The 17,764-nt window shown below is 38.7% G+C and overlaps 1 protein-coding gene and 1 pseudogene across 1 annotated transcript; both read left to right on the top strand.

Annotated features, from left to right (window-relative positions):
• Positions 1–723: 723 nt before the first annotated feature.
• Positions 724–5,662, top strand: LOC140229298 (uncharacterized). The gene is made up of 4 exons (XM_072309572.1): positions 724–897; positions 4,147–4,284; positions 4,904–4,998; positions 5,323–5,662. The coding sequence occupies exons 1-4, from the start codon at positions 732–734 to the stop codon at positions 5,632–5,634; spliced, it is 711 nt and encodes a 236-aa protein (XP_072165673.1). The 5' UTR covers positions 724–731; the 3' UTR covers positions 5,635–5,662.
• A 5,213-nt stretch (positions 5,663–10,875) lies between these two features.
• On the top strand, positions 10,876–16,145 carry LOC140228844 (uncharacterized; annotated as a pseudogene).
• The last annotated feature ends 1,619 nt before the right edge of the window (positions 16,146–17,764 follow it).

Below are 17,764 nucleotides of genomic sequence, written 5' to 3'. Positions count from 1 at the left end.
TATACATTATATATGTACATATCAGAGAGGGAGAGATATATAGATATATAGATAGATATAGGCATGCTTTACTGCTGGCAGTGCTTGTAGTGTCTCCTTCAAACTGGATCAAGATTATATACAATGTGTATTGTTTTTCAACAAGAAATGAAGACCAAGGAATCATTGTCATATGAGGGTTATGTAAAGTAATTAAATGCGTATGATTTCTTGAACACATTGCTTAGAATGCTATACGGACCGGATGTGCTCGCGCGTACCTATCTTGGCACATTTATTCCGCTCTCAAGAATTACATATCTTTCAATAATAAGTATAATGATGTGTTCTTCAGCGCCCACCCCCCCCCCAGAAAAAAAAGAAAGAAAAGGAGTTCGCATGACTATATTGTTAAATGTTAAACAAACGGGGATATACATCTCCGTGAGCACATCTGAGTGAGCATGAGTGGGGCTTTAAGAATGGGGACGCCATCTCGCACGAGTGGGGCTTTAAAATAAATGGAGGATGCCGTATCTCGCGAACCACGCCCCACCCCCCCCCCTTCCTGCCCTGTCCCGTGACCTTCCCTGATGATTGCACCCTGATAACCGGAGTCTTTTGTGTCACGAAAACTATTCGTACCGACCCAGAAAGCATTGGTCAAATAGTGGTGGGGCAACATTCATCGCAAACAAGAGCACCCTTTATCTGCAAAAGTCAATTCAAACAGAAAGAAAAAGAGAAGCATAATGGCGTCTACTCCAGACATCCATTGCGTCGGGAACTTCTTTGAGAAGATCCAGAAGCCTCCCCAACAAGACTCGTTCTTGGAAGGCATGAAGTACATCTTTGACTACGTGCGAGCACTACCCAGCTTCATGGTAGGCCAGCTCCACGAAAACATCGATCCACAAGGTAACTGGACTATGTGCATGATTTTGCCCATATTGCTCGACAATGCTGTCCACGTTGTGCAAACACTGACGCTATGGATTCTGAAGCTATATTTCTGTGTGAGTACAGACCTTTGCACTAACAGGGCTGAGCCTCATGAACATCTATCATGAACACATTATAGGCCCTATAGACAACGCTGTCCCGATTGTCATGATTATAGGCCTATATAAGGCGCATTATTTTTGAAGCTAGGCCGCGAGGTGGGGGCGGAAGTTATTGAAATTTGCCTTCTATAATATCAAACAATGAAGAAAGAGAGAGATTTTTTAATTGCGTATCGTGTGTGTGTGTGTGTGTGTGTGTGTGTGTGTGTGTGTGTGCGGGTTTATAACGCCAAATCAGACAGCGCAGATATATTTATATATAGATATACTCCATGCTGTACTGCTGACGGTGCTTGTAATCAGTGTCTGCTTCAAACTGGATCGAGATTATAATATAACTATACAATACATATATATGAGAAGAACTAAAATGCCATTAATCACGTATATACATACAATCTCGAACCTGTGTGAAGGAGACACTGTGTATTATTACAAGCACTGTCAGCAGTAAAGCATGGAGTATATATATAAGGGATCCAGCTTTCGGGAAACGCGAAAACTTACGGTTAGACAATTTATCATATCCCATTCAATACCTGCTTTACTCCTGACATTGCTTGATACACACAGTACAGTATCTCCTAAAAGCTGGACTCAGAGGAATATGATTGTTATAATTCACCAGTGGATTAAAAAAAAAAATCCAGGGTCCCCTGTATTACGACTTAACGAGTGACTGCGTGGCCAACTCCATCCCATCTTGTATGAGTCCACGACATGGATGAAAATATGTTGCTATATTACTGAAAGGGAACACACAAAAAAAGAACAAGAGAGAACCATAGTCCTTGTCTCTATTTTGTCATAGTTATTAAGGTAAGGATGAAAGTGTCGTTACCAATACACCTTTGATAGTGAGAACAGAGTCCATTGCTTTTCTACCCCTTATCGGACCCCCGCAATATAGGCAGGTACATAAAGTTCGACAGCGTGGTGAGCGCTCATCACACCGTCGAACCGACATTCAAATTCATGAAAAAAAAAAACTTTAACCGTGCGTTCTGAAAAAGCCCGACATTCATCTGTATTTCAGATGACCTTTAAGGGCTTGCGTGACATTCTATGCAAATAATACAATAATACGCGTGGGACAAAGCGATCCTCCCCAAACGAGGGTGGCACGATTTCAATGACGCCTTGCCAGAAATAGTACTGTGAACAGATTTTTTTTTTTAAATTTACAATAGGCTTTTATTTATAATTTGATTTCATTTGATTTGATTTATGCACAAAATGCATAATAATACATTATTTACCAATGTATGAATACATGTAGTTACCTCCACCAGCAGGTGAAACCTACGGTAGGCAAGTAGGCCTATATGTTTTAGGTTCTGTATGTTTGTCTGCCTATCTGTCTGTCTGTCTGTTTATTTGTCTGTTTGTGTACAAGATAACTTGATAACCGATGAACGAATTTTCACCAAACTTGCAGAGTGTGTTCATGATGAGGTACTGCGAAAGAACTGATTAGTATTTGGGGGTCATGAGGTCAAAGGTCAAAGGGATCAACACGCTGTACGCGTGTAATTAGCTACTAGGGCATTCACTCACAAACCCCATGATAGATTAACACTTCAAAGTGTTTTTCGTCGTAATTTCAACCATAAAAATTTTAAGTGTTTCACAAATTCTTACTATTTCATTATCTTTTTAACTCTCTAAATTTTACCATTTTCCCCTTGTCTAAGAGCATAAATTATGTCAAAATCTTTACATCAACAAATAATTGCTCGTCGCGCGACAGCATGATATGTTTTCGCTGGTGTACTGCAGCTGAACTCATCATTAGTAGTTTTCATAGAGGTGACATAATCATTTTCGCCTTTTCGTGCAGAATATACCTTGTGAGAAAACACCAAACTCTATTGCGTTAGACACAAAGTGAAACAAAAAAAAAGGACATCCAGATATTCCTACCTTAGTTCACAATAAAAGGCACTTCCAACAAACTTCTCACTCATTGAAAATAGCGTAAAGAAAACAAACATTTAGTTTGTCGTTTCGTTGTCAATTTTAATCATCTATTTTTGTTTTGTCTTGTTTTACTTTTTTTTATCTTTGTTTGTCGGGGGGGGGGGGGGGAATGGGGTCTCTTGCTGTCTCCCGGGCCGTCTCACTCAAAATTGATATGTAGCTGCCATTCAGTCCCGAATCGATTGTGAAGAGCTTGACGTCTCATCAGACATATAATCAGTATCATTGGATTGGTTAGACTAAATCAGGTACTAGTAGAAGCCACGAGTGATAAGTTCCTTATCTTCTCTTTGGAAATGATATATGTAAGTTTGCCAGGGGTTTTGTCTCCCCCCCCCCCCCCCACTCTCTCTCTCTCTCTGTCCATATTTTATGGATGATTTGATTTTAGTGGATATATTATCCCAATGAGCTGCGAATATTTTGCGAATGTTTGCAAACGTGACGAATTGTATGTTTCGTCAGGGTTTCTTTGCAACAAGAAAACTGTTCCCGACAATGAATACTTCGAATTTGATCGCAACTGTTTACGAACTTGATCGCAATACTTTTTGAACCCCGAAGAAACCGAAACTTCCCTGAAAAAATAAAATTCGCAAACATTCGCCCCTCAGTGAGATCACACCCTGTAGACTGAATCTGAAGGGAGTATCTCATTGGGCGGCGAATGTTTGCGAGCGTAGAGAATTCTAGGGAATTTTAGTTTTCGTCAGGGTTCGTTAAGAGTTGCAATCAAATTTCCTTAACAATTGCTATCAAATCCACAAACAGTTTTACTTTGGTAAACAGATTTTCTTGTTTGTTCAAAATTTCATTGCGACAAGAAACGCTGTGCTGTTTACAATGAAACCTGTTTGCGAATTTGATTGCAAACATAATTGTTCAGGAAATTGATTGGAACTGTTAACGAACCTTGAAATTCCGTAGAATTCGCTACGCTCGCTACGCTCGCTCGCAAACTCTCAGTGAGAATATTGATAGGGCTACACCCTGTAGACTGAATCTTAAGTTTGGACACTATAGTGCGAACATCTTTCAAGATGATTAATGCTACAGCCTTATAGATATATATTTCTTATGATTTTATGCACACGCAAACTGTGCATTCGTTCTCTCTTTCCAGGACGATTTCCTTTCGTCAATTTTGTGGCCTTCTCCAACGGCGACTTCAATGTGTTCCAGCCAGGAAAACCTTCCGAAGAATGGATAACTGTGGCAACTACCGGTATTGGACCCAGGGGCACGCAGATCTGCTACCCAGGTAACGCTTCTGGGACATGAACGAGAATTGATAAAATAAGAATGACAATAATTATGATAATAAGAATAGCCATGATAATAATAAGAAAATAATAACAATAATGATAATCATAGTAATAGTAATAACAAAATGCTAAGCCAAAAGGAGAAGAGCGCCAACACTGTCCGGAGTCTTCGTAGTCACTTCAATCTGTCGCCTTTTACTCTTTCAGTGGGACCGTTTACCGATTTTTCTAAAACTTTTTTCTTTCTTTGTTTTGAGCCGTTGCTGTTCTTTTTTTTTTGGGGGGGGGGAGGGGTATTGCTCATGGTTGCTTGGGTTTAATGTGAATCTCCCTTTTTTTCTTCTCTCTCTCTCTCTCTCTCTCTCTCCTTTGTTCGATGAGAAAAATGTAAGGATGGAAACCTCGAAGCCATGGTTTTCTGTCATTTTTTTTTTTAAGCCAAAAGTATGGGGCAGCAGTCCCGGTCCCCCCCCCCCCCCCAACTTCCCCGGTTCCGGATCAGTACCACTGGCAACTACACTGCACAGAAAGTTCACATAATTTTGTTAGGCAGTATAATCCAGAGAGGGTTGATAACTGTTAATTATTACTTGTCTGTTCACTGTCGTTTGACAGGTGGTTACAAAGAAATCGCCACCACAATGGGAGAAGCAATGGCACCCAAACCACCCAAAGATGACACTTCCTGTTATCTCCTTCTCCCTTTCAAGGTAAGAAACTATTGAAGAAGGAGATGTTTGATATTACAAAATGTATTCTTTCAAGCGCCTCAAGTATAAGAGGAGAAGATGAATGTAATGTTTTGGGTGCTTGGGGGATAAGGGATCAGAAGGGCGAACAGGGGGAATGAATGCAGGCCCAATTAAAGTCTGAACTGTTTAATCAGGCGCAATTTCAGGGGTTTCAAAAGGAAACCCAAACCCTTAATGTCACAGCTCACAGTAGTTGATGTTTCATATTCTCAGTGAATGAATGAAGATTTAAACAAAATATTAGGGGGTAAAAGTACATGTATTATCATTTCCTCGCTTTAGGACACGGTGGTCGGTGAGGCCAACTTTGAAGCTTTTGAGTCTGACTGGAAGGCAAAAAGTGGAGCCACTATCTTGAGCGAGTCCTGTTCGGGTGACGTGAAACTGAGCGACTTTGCACTGTACAAACGAATCCTCAATAGAATAACACCCTACCTCTACGTGCTGCGCTGTGAAGTACAACCGGGGTCAACCAAGGAGCAGGTGCGCGCGCTCATCCCAACTTTGCGGGAAAAGCTCGCAGCAAACGGTATTCCATTCGATGACATCGGTGCATACTCTGTATGCTACTTGTGTTATCCGAAGAAAGAGTGATTGGTTTACAAGATATGTACAGAAAACAACAGCAGCAGTAGAATGATATACAAATATAGGGCCTACTTAGCCTTGACAGTATCGAATTGAAAAAAAAAATATTGAGAGGGGTTTCTCCAAAGCAGATTGATAGATTGAATTCCACAAAAAATCACTTTTCTAGCATGATAATGAAAGAGCACTTGACTAACCGCTTTCAGAAAGCAGGGGGAATAATTGCTACCCTTAACATATGTCAGTATCAAGTTGATGGAATGTGTAATTTTTATGAATAATAGAATTTTGTGGAGTTCCCTTTTTATTTTCTTTATATTGTTGTCCATACATGACACCATAACCTCTAGTAGTCTCCTCATCCACCGGTTCCAACTCCAAAACTTTACAAATTCAGAACTTTTGCATCGATTGTCCTATTTTCCTCAAACTTTCGCTGATGTGTTCTACTAATGTTGCTGCTTTCAATCCACAATTCTCTTTGGCTTTGGGTTTCCTCTGACTTTCATTGTCGTATAGATTATACTCCAGCATAGTATTGGGGAGACGATTAAGTTCCTCTACTTTCAACTGAGTGTCTTTTTTGTGACACCCTGTAATAATGCACATGTTGAATTAAAAAGACCAAAAAAAAAAATGTTTCATGGAAGTGTGATTTATTGAATGTAATAGAGATTATAGGTAGAACCTGAATTTTTACTTCGTTGTATATGCGAATTTTGTTATAATCGTTTTTTTTTTATGATCATAACCGGGGTGCACTGTAATTGGAGGTATAGTATGAAGTGTTTTATATGAATTTAGTAGAGTTCTGATTTTGATGACAAGCAGCAGTGAATACATTGATGTCTGTAAAGGGGGGTCTTTTCAGTTGTACATCTCAATTTAATACTAGTACACTGTACTTGCTTATAATTATTGCTCTTATACGGGAGACAGCCAGCATGTGAGATATCATTTTATCTTTCGAAATGCAACCTTCATATCAGCTGACATGAATAATCTTTGTCGTTTCTCTCTTTGTCCTTTTTCTTTGACAACGCGAAAAATGGATGTAAAATGAGAGGCATTATGATATAAAGGCAATGGGCCGGATGCATAAACGCTAGCAATTGCTTGTGCTAGCCTTTTACTCGAATCCGTATGCATAAAAACAAGCAATTGTTCTTGCGAGCAGAAGCTCTTGCTAGCAAGCACAAGCAATTGGATTTAAGCAATTGCTTGAGCTAGACCTTTTGCTAGACGAGCTTGTGCTTTTACTTGAAGCAATTGCTTACAAGCAATTGCTTGTTTTATGCATTCGGTCCAATAAACTTGATGAATTTATTCGGATCTGTAATTCCTTTGCACAATAAATAGAAATAAAGATGATATGAATGGATATTACATGTATATTGTCAGTGGATGGATTTGTGTCAGTTGCAGTTATTGGCTCATTTCTTTTCTTTCTTTTTTTTTTTTTTGTTCGAATGTGCCTGTCAAGCAGCATACAGTGTTTATCTTCATTTCATTTCATTTCAATCTATTTTCATATTTCTCACATATATCACAATAAAGTATATTGATACGAAAATTATACAGAACATAATTTAAAATAGAACTTCACCGGAATGTTCAAAAGTTTGTCTTGGTATAAACACAAGGTCTGTATACATGCGAGTTAAACTGAGGTCATAAATTAATGCGAAAAATATGATGGGGCCTGCGTAAAAGCAAGCTTGTATAAGAGCCGCAGGTCCCGTGATAAAGTCAGATAAGGGGAAGTATGAGTACAAATATTTTTTAGACCACACTATAACTGGGGGATCCGATTAAAACGAACAAAAAGCATATGCATGTATGTCTTCAACATGAGAGAGAGAGAGAGAGAGAGGGGGGGGGGGTGAGGGAAGGACACCCTCGGGCCTGTAATGTAGAGAACTTTTTCTTCGCTTGTTTGTGCCGTTGTTGTGGTTGTTGTTTATTGTTTGTTTGATTGTATGTATGTATGTATGTATGTTTGTTTGCTTGTTTGTTTGAATTGTTGGAACTAGACTGATCGAATTCAATTCAATTCAATTCAATTCAAACTTTATTTCATTTTTCGAAAAGAACATAAACATTTCACTTTCATTGGTAACAGAGAATAAGGTTACATAATCAAAACAAAGTAAAATTGAAAAGAGAACATAATTGTGGAACCTTGGGGTAACAAATAATGTTGTAATGAAAATTGACTGAAGTGATATAGACGATATAACATTACACAAAATATCGAAAAATGGAGGGACCCACTAAAAAGGCAATGCTTGTAGAATGTGGGCCCCTCAGGTACAGAATGTCAATAGAAAATGAACTGATGCAAAAAGGGGAAAAAAGATCGGGAATAAAGTCAGATTAAAAAAAAAAAGGTCTGGAAGCCCAATAAGAAGACAGAGTAACGGACAGACACACATACACTGTAAAAACATGGGTGTTAGATTTAACACCACGGGTGTTAAATCTAACACCGATCAAACTTCAATAAAGGACCACACCCACAGGTGTTAAAAATGCGCTGTGATGGTGTTGAAAAGTGTTCACCTGACACTTCGTGGTGTTAATTTGACACTGTATCTGGTGTTATTTTGACACTGTACTGGTGTTAATTAAAAAATGACACCACATGGTGTTGATTTGATACTTGTTGGTGTTAATATCAATGGTTTAACACCCGTCCAGCTTCAATAAGGGACCACACCAGCTGGTGTTACTTTGGTGTAAAATTATTTTCACATTTTTTCAAAAATCTAGTATTTTAATGTAAAATTCTTGATCGTCTTGTTTAAATTAAAAATCAACAAGAAGTGCAGTTACTAAGAAACTCTTCAAAAAACAGTTTAAAATTTGGAAATGACACCCGGGGGTGTTAATTTAACACCATAAATGAGCACTGAAAATTTAACACCAGCTCGGTGTTCACTATTTAACACCGGACTTTTTGCAGTGTACACAGGCGAATGAACATTAAACGAGACTGAGACGACAAAACTTATGAAAGGGGACTTCAATACAAGACAGAACGAGACAAGGTTGACATAATAGGAAGACAACAACAGCGGACAGAAAGCGGGAAAAACAGATCCAGCGATCCTCGACAGAACTATGTCGAAAAAATATTGGGATGCGAGGAAAGATACATAAATATGGAAAAATAGAGAGAAATAGATGCGGAGGTACTACAAGTAGAATTGAATCTACTCAGTAAGAGTCTCAGGACAACAGGGACGAGAAAATATGTGAGAGTATATTATTGGTAATCAAAATTCTTCGAAAAAAATTAAAATGAGCCATCAGGCTGATTCACTTCTGTAGGAACATAACATTGCAATAGAAACAACTTTAATCTCCTTTTAAATGAAAATATAGAAGGTGAATTTCTTATGTCATTATTCAGAAAATTCCAATACGTTGGGCCAGTATAAATAAGTGTGTTCTTAGCAAGAATCGTTCGTAAGAGAGGTAAGTGAAATTCATTGTGGGATAGTCATGGAATGATTGATTTCTTTGAAACATAGAATCGAAAATGGAGGGGAGTGAGTTGTTGCTGTACGTATACATAAATTGCCCCAAATTAAATAAATACAAATCTTTAATTTTTAGCAGCTTATTTGCGGCAAATAACATATTTGAGTGGGAGGGTATGAAAGGATAACTGATGACACGGAGAGCTTTCTTTTGTAGAAGGAACACTCTAACCAGTAGGTTCTGGTGAGTGTTGCCCCAAACTAAAACACCATAATTAAGATATGGCAATATTAGTGACGAATATAACATAAGTAATGATTTTTGTGGGATATACAATTTCATTCTATTTATAACACCTATATTACGTGAGATTATGTTGGATATATAATCAATATGTAACTTCCAGGAAAGTTTGTCGTCAACAATAATTCCAAGGAATTTAAAATGTGAAACTTGTTCTAAATGAAAATCATTCAAAACTATAGCTGTACTCAAAATGTCAACAGTATTACTAAAAATCATATATTTCGTTTTTTGGGTATTCAATGATAATTTATTGGCTCTTACCCAATTATTCACTTTTTATAATTCAGTATTGACTTTTTGAACAAGAAAATTAACATCAATGTGGGCAAAAAATACACTGGTATCGTCAGCAAAATGGATAAAGGATAGTACATCGGATGCCTGGCAAAAATCATTGATATAAACAATAAATAATAGTGGCCCTAATAAACTTCCTTGTTACAAGGAACGCCAAAATTCACTTCTCTTATTACTGAAAGATTGTCTTTAATTGTAACAAATTGTCTGCTATTTCCTAAATAACTCCTGAACCACTCCAAGGCCTTCCCACGTATTCCGTAATGTGATAACTTGTGGAGTACTCTGCATGGGAGCTTAATGACTCTGCATGGGAGCTTTTATTCTAAAAAAAAAAAATTGACACCGAGGAATCATCATCACATGGGGGGGGGGGGTGTTATCTGAAAGTAATCCAATCTTTATGCTTTTGTTGGATACATTGTAGAGAATACAATGATAATCAATGAGCTATCTTGTCATCACGGCTTTGACCGACCAGTTGAGTCCAGGTATTATATTATCCTACACCATCAGCATTTATCGCGGAATATTTCTTCCACGCACACACACACACACACACACACACACACATAACAAACATTGAAAGTCTTCTAATGAAATGCTTTAAATGCGCGTTCAGTACCCCCCCCCCCCCAAACAAAAAGAAGCGGTTCGCATAAAAACAGACAAAGTTGAAAAGAAACAGTCAAACTAAGATTGTAATCATGTTTACTTGAGACGCCATCTCGAATGCCCACCCACCTCCCCCTCCTCACTGCCTCTCACCCCCCCCCCCCCCCCGCCCAAGGGAATCATTTTGTGTCGCGTTATGTTCTTGTGTATGTGCTAAATGGGAGAAGTGCAATACCTGAACTTTCAACTGGAGGACCAATTCCCTGCAACATCCTACTCCAGGCGCGGGGTATTGTGTGTTACAGAATCAACGAATAGTGAGTATAATATAGGAGGATGTATTCTCTACGCTCTATTAACTATTCTACTACAAAATCCCTTCAGCACCATAATCGGAGTCTTTTGTGTTGCGCAAGCTAAGCAAACGACTCGTGCCGACCCAGCAAGCGTTGCTTAAAAATAGTATAGGTAACATTCATTGCTAACACGTAGTACATCATTTATCTGCAACTGTCATTAGAAAAAAAACAAACAACAGAAATCATGGCGTCTACTCCAGACATCCATTACGTAGCGAACTTCATTGAGAAGATCCAGAAGCCCTCCCCAACAAGACTCGTTCTTGGAAGGCATGAAGTACATCTTTGACTACGTGCGAACACTACCCAGCTTCATGTTAGGCCAGCTCCATGAAAACATCGATCCACAAGGTAACTGACTATGTGCATGATTTTGCCCATATCGTTCGACAATGCTGTCCACGTTGTGCACACACTTTTGAATTCTGACGCTACATGTGAGCGGAGACCTTTGCACCAAGTGTTGAGCCTCAATGAACTTTCTATAACGAAAATATACAACACTGTCTCTGATAAACACAGTTTATCAGAAAAACTGTGTTTATCAGTTGATAAACACTGTTTATCAGTTGATAAACACTATTTATCAAGTGATAAACACAGTTTATCAGAAAAACTGTGTTTATCAACTGATAAACATTGTTTTTCAAGAAAAACTCTGTTTATCAGAGAAAAACAGAGTTTATCCAGAAAACTCTTTTATCCACTGATAAACACAGTTTTTCCGATAAACACAGTTTTTCCGATAAACTCTGTTTATCAATGATAAACTGAGTTTATCAACTGATAAACACAGTTTTTCTGATAAACTCTGTTTATCACTTGATAAACTGAGTTTATCAACTGATAAACACAGTTTTTCTGATAAACTCTGTTTATCACTTGATAACTTAGTTTATCAGAGAAAAGCAGAGTTATTCAAACCTTCTCGGTAGTGGGCGCTAGCAGCATTTAATACGCAGAACCGTCTGCTCTGTTAATACGTACATGTACGTACATCTACAGCTAGTGATGATACGTACATGTACGTAGATCTACAGCTAGTGATGCCATACACGGCACTGTATGTGTACGCGAGGCCAGGAAGTGGACAGGTATAAGTAGCGCAGCGATACATTGCAGCGCTAGCGCTGCGATTATTATCAACGAGCAGAACATATCAAACAGTGAAAACGCCCTCTCTTGTGGAGAGATAAATAACTCTGTTTATCAAAAGTGAAAAACTCTGTTTATCAACTGATAAACTGAGTTTATCAGAGAAACTGTGTTTATCAACTGATAAACATAGTTTTTCTTTGATAAACTGAGTTTATCAACTGATAAACACAGTTTTTCTTGATAAACTGAGTTTATCAACTGATAAACAGAGTTTTTCTCCGATAAACTGTGTTTATCAACTGATAAACACTGTTTTTCTGATAAACTCATTTTATCAAGTGATAAACTCAGTTTATCAGATTGATAAACTCTGTTTATCAATTGATACACAGAGTTTATCACTGATAAACACAGTTTATCAGAAAAAACTGTGTTTATCAGTTGATAAACTCAGTTTATCAAAGAAAACTGTGTTTCAGTTGATAAACACTGTTTTTTACTGATAACAGAGTTTATCAGTGATAAACAGAGTTTATCGACTTTTTACACAAACGGCTTGCCATATGTGTGTGTGTGTGTGTGTGTGTGTGTGTGTGTGACGGCGTGCGCGCGTGTTTATATATTAGGGAGCTTTAGATTTTAGACGCGCGGACGTTCAAAGAAAAAAAAACATGATCTGAGCGTGCGCAGTACGCGGATCAAGTTACTGCGCACGCTCAGATCATGTTTTTTTCTCTTTGAACGTCCGCGCGTCTAAAATCTAAAGCTCCCTAATTATTATATGACACCATAAATAAGATAATAATGCATCCAGCGTAGCCTTTATATTATTTGCGTGTGTGTTTGCGTGTGTATGATGTACATGTATATCATCCTGTTGCCAGTCTCGCCACGTCAAGAATTCCAGCGGTCAAACAAAAACCTAGGGGTTCTTGCGTAGTGATGGTGGCCAACGTCATCTTGTATGACTATGAGTCAACCACATGGGTGAAAAGATAAGAGAAAACCTGCCAATTCATGTTTGCCTGCTGACGCTCCGGATGATTTATGACGAGGAGCTATGTATATGATATTATGTGCAAATACATGCCTATAAAATTGCTTCCATGTGGCGATTATAGTGATATACACAATAATTTATGATGTTATGATTTATGATTTATGATTTATGATGTATACTTAAGACCAATAATACCATGTGTAGGCCTATCTATAATCCAAACCGAAAAAAAGCGAGAACAGGGCCAACTGCTATACTATTCCATATTGGACCACAATACAAGCACGTACAAAAGGCTCGATAAACTGGAGTGCTTATCACACCGCCGAACCAACAACGCGTTTCATTAATAGGTTTTGCTTGTTTGCTTGTTTTTTGTTTAAGTGTAGGTCTCTCCCTTGTTCCTTGCGTTCTGAAAAAGCCCGACATCCATATCTGTATTTCTGATGACCTTTAAGGGCTTGCGTGACATCCTCTGCAAATAATTATGTGCGTGGGACAAAGAGATTCTCTCCGAGGGCCGTGCAATTTCAATGACGCCTTGCCAGAAGTGGACTCGGTCTAGAGTTTCTTAACAGTATTGATAAGTGATCTTGGCAGTTTTATGAATTATGCCGATGATCATGAGCAATTAAGTGATTTGTAAAATGACTGACTGAAACTCTTTGGTAGTTTTCATATAAGAGATGGAATACTTATTTCCCAGTCGAACAGAATACCTTGTGAGAAAACACCAAATAATAGTACCTGAACAATTATGTTCATAAACACAAACACGGACATCCCGCCTTAGTTTACAGAAGATACTTCAAATAAGCCCTTCACTCAACGAGAAAAGGGTAAAAGATTCGTTTAATTGTTTGTTTATTCATTTCTTTTTGTCTCTTGCTGTCTCTTAACATCATAGATGAGATTCGATCTCGAATATCGAGTATGAGGACCTCTGAAGTGTCCTCACAAAAGAATTATAATCAGTATGATCAGATTGGTTAGATAAAATCAGGAAACCACATCATTTCAGCAAACAAAACAACATTTTTGACTGGACAACCTTGCAACATCAAACATCCTCCTCAACATACAAGTATATAGAAGCAACGTTTGAATACCTTCTCTCTTTGGAAATAATGTAAACAAATTTGGTCGAGTATTTTTCATCAATTTCCTTTATGATTATGTGTGATTGTATTAGTTTGATCGGAACAGAAAGATTGTAGTACTAATTTCACAAAAGCTCCTGTAGATTGAACTTTAAGTTTGGGCAGTCTGAACGCTGTATATTTCAAGGTTTTCTATAACCTACTAGATCTGCTTTATTTCTTGCAATGGAATGTATACATGCAAACTTTGCAATTCATTTTCTCTTTCCAGGACGATCTCCCTTCGTCAACCTGGCGGCCTTTAGCAACGACGATTTCCATGTGTTCCGACCAGGGAAACCGGACGCCGAATGGGTAACTGTGGCAGCTACTGGTGTTGGACCCGTTGGCACGCAGATCTGCTACCCAGGGAACGCTTAAATCGAAGTCATCCAAACTAACATGGCCCGGAAAAACCTGCAATTTTACCTTTTCCCTTACGTCCGGTATTTTGGTGTATAAGCGTTCTAACCCCACTCTGAACCAGAGGAGAAAAAAAAAACCAATCAGTATTAGTGACTCAAATTCTATTTGACGTAGGTCCTACGTGTTGAGCAGGTCTCCGTTTGGTAGATTTGAACACAAAATATCGCTAATTTTCATTTTTATCAAAATTATTTGGACACAGACAACACTTATCCGCTGAGGGCATGCAAAAACGTACTACTCCTATTACATACCAAGAACAGATCTGAAGAAAGAATTGAAAATTTGTGACTTTTTGTGTACAAACGGAATAGAGAGCTGTTCCCAACATCTATGTCACACAGAGTTGCCAATTTGTCTTACTCTGTAAACTTTTGATATCAGTTCATATTTTTTTAGATGTGTGTCTGTTTTCCCCTAAATTTTCACTGATCTGATTTCTGTATTTTCTATTTTCATACAAAGCAATATAATAATTATCAGGATGGAATTCCCCTTTAGAATTCCCCTTGTGTGTTCGCAAAGGTGTAGTACCACCGAACTAAAACATAGTTTTAGTTCGGTGTGTAGTACTAGTAGGATGCAAGTCAGGGTATCAAGCCTTTTTGTGCCACGGACTTTGGACAATGTGTACAACGCTGTAGGGATTTCTGCGCCGATTGGCACTCAAAGCACACAAGTCGTAGACCCCCCCCCCCCCCAATTATACAAGTATTTGAATCCGAATTTCATCTGTGAACACGGACTTGTAATCACAATTCATGGTTCTTAGGCCATTTTTATCAATGCACCAGACTGCCAGTTATTATACGGGTTAAGTTTCCGAATCGCCCCCCTGAAAATGATTCACAACTTTTGATATAAGACTAATGTAGTGTTTGCTTGAATATTTGCCTGTCTCTAGTTCACCTTAATCGTGGACCGAAGGAGAAATAAAAAGACAAGAAGTCAAGAATCCATAAGAAGAAGGGCGCCAGCTATGTCCGTATAGTCGATGATGCTTTTAAGTCACTTCTATCTCCTTTTACTCCCTCCATCAGCAGGGACATGGAACATTTGTTACTTATTGAGAGTTTTTACTACCACGGTGGGGTTGGCGGGGGGGGGGGGGGGGTCAGAGCTCGAAGTTGGATTGATTGGTCAATGGTCAATGCTTCCTTTCTTTCTTCCCCGCCAGTCGCTCCCCGCCACCTACCCCAAAAATATGGAGAGCCAGTCCCCCCCCCCGCCATACACGAACTATCGCGCTATAATAATAATTGCACTCTCGCGCTATGATGCACACAAGGCTGTTGTATCTTCAAGCTATGTGCTTATTTGACGACAGTCTTCTGCATTTACCACTCCAAATACATGTACCATAATTCAGTCTGATCATTTTGATTCACTTTATCCCGATTGGTTCCCAATTGACGTGTTATCTTATTCTTTTCTTTAATCTGTACTCGTATATATCTCAGTTTTATATTCGGACGTACACACTGTATGTTCTATTGTCTTGTTAACAAAAAGAAATGACTGTATTTCATTTGTAATATATATTCGATGCAGAAAATTCCTAATAAATTCATTTGAATTTGAAAATTTGAAATTTGAAAAGTTAATGGCATTAAGCAGTGTTCTAAAGAGGGTTAATGGTAAATGATCTTTTCATCACCTATGGCAGGTGGCTACAAAGAAATAGCTACCACAATGGGAGAAGTCATGGCAACCAAGCCACCCAAGGATGACTCGTCCTGCTATCTTCTTCTCCCTATAAAGGTAAACATCTTTCTAGTGAGAAGAAGATGATATATTACAATATTATGTACTCTTTCAGGCGCCTCAGTGAGAGGAGGAAAAGCTAACATAATCATGTTTTGGGTGCTTAGGGGATAAGGGATTAGAAGGGAGTAGAGGGGCGGGGGGGGGGGGGGACAAATCAGGCCCAATGTTGGTTTGTACATGCCTTACCATGATGGAGTCTCAACTGTTAATCTTTTGTCTACTCACAGTATAGATGTTTCATATTCTCAATGAATGAGTGAAGATTTCAACGGAATTGGGTAAGAATATGTACATGTACTACAATGTATATACAGTATGTCCCAAAAAAAAATACAATCCACTTTTCGCACCGATAACACTCAATATGATTTAACCGTCTAAATCCTATGGATACTTCAGAGTCTTAAGAAATACAACATCTTAGCTCTATTTTGCAGAAAACCCCGTTCAATTTGGTTAAGCGGTCACAGTGAAATGTGAATATGTTGTAAAGCATATCATGAGTTTGATTCACCAAGTTTAGCACTTGGATGCTCTTGGAAATGCAGAGTCAATGTGTGAGTACAATAGACAGAACTTGGAGGGAAAAGATTTCTGACATGCTCTACAAAATTCCTAATTTCTCTTTGACCACTGAAGCAAATCAAATGGGGCTTTCTGTAAGATGTGGGCAATAAGTTATACAAATTCATGAAATTCTTCCGTCGAGATGTTTTCATTGCAACTGATTGACAAATTGCCCTACATCGACGTAAATAAGCACTGAATTGATCAGTGTTTAGTAGTAGCCATGATAAAAAGTCATGGGCGTACATACTCGAGCAGGATTCGAAACCTACGACCTCCTGATCACCGAACAGGCGTCATCTCCACTAGACCACCGAGCTTTCGCCCGACAGCAAGTGTTGGTTCTAATCCTTATAGCATGCAGCGGGTACTGCTTTGTTATTTCAAATTCATGAAATTCTTCGTCGAGATGTTTTCATTGCAACTGATTGACAAATTGCCCTACATCGACGTAAATAAGCACTGAATTGATCAGTGTTTTAGTAGTAGCCGTGATAAAAAATCATGGGCGTACATACTCGAGCAGGATTCGAACCTACGACCTCCTGATCACCGGTGATATGTAAAATAATGTAATGCTTTTTGTTGAACACATTGCCTATAAGAATGGCAATTTTAATCATGAGCTCATGCCATCATGCACGACTATACGGACCGTGTGTGTCCTCGCGTACCTATCGTGGCATTTTTGTTCCACTCACAAGCATTAAATGTCTTCCAATTATAAGGTATAATGATGTGTTCCGCAGTGCCCACCCCCACACCAAAAAATAAACAAATAAAATAAAGAAAAGGAGTTAGCATAATTTGTACTATACTGTTAGATGTTGAACAAACGGGGATATCATACATCTACGTGAGCATATCTGACTGATCATGAGTTCGGCTTTAGGAATGGGGACGCCATCTCGCACGAGTGGGGCTTTAAATAATGGGGGACGCCGTATCTCGCGAACCACCCCCCCCCTTCCCCATCCCTGTCCTCGTTGCCCTCCCTGATGATCGCACCTAACCGGAGTCTTTTGTGTCAGGAAACGATTCGTGCCGACCGAGCAAGCGGTGGTCAAATAGTGCTG

Source organism: Diadema setosum, chromosome 5 (assembly GCF_964275005.1).
Source record: "Diadema setosum chromosome 5, eeDiaSeto1, whole genome shotgun sequence".
Classification (NCBI taxonomy): Eukaryota; Metazoa; Echinodermata; class Echinoidea; order Diadematoida; family Diadematidae; genus Diadema; species Diadema setosum.
This window is presented reverse-complemented; position numbering and strand designations above follow the sequence as displayed.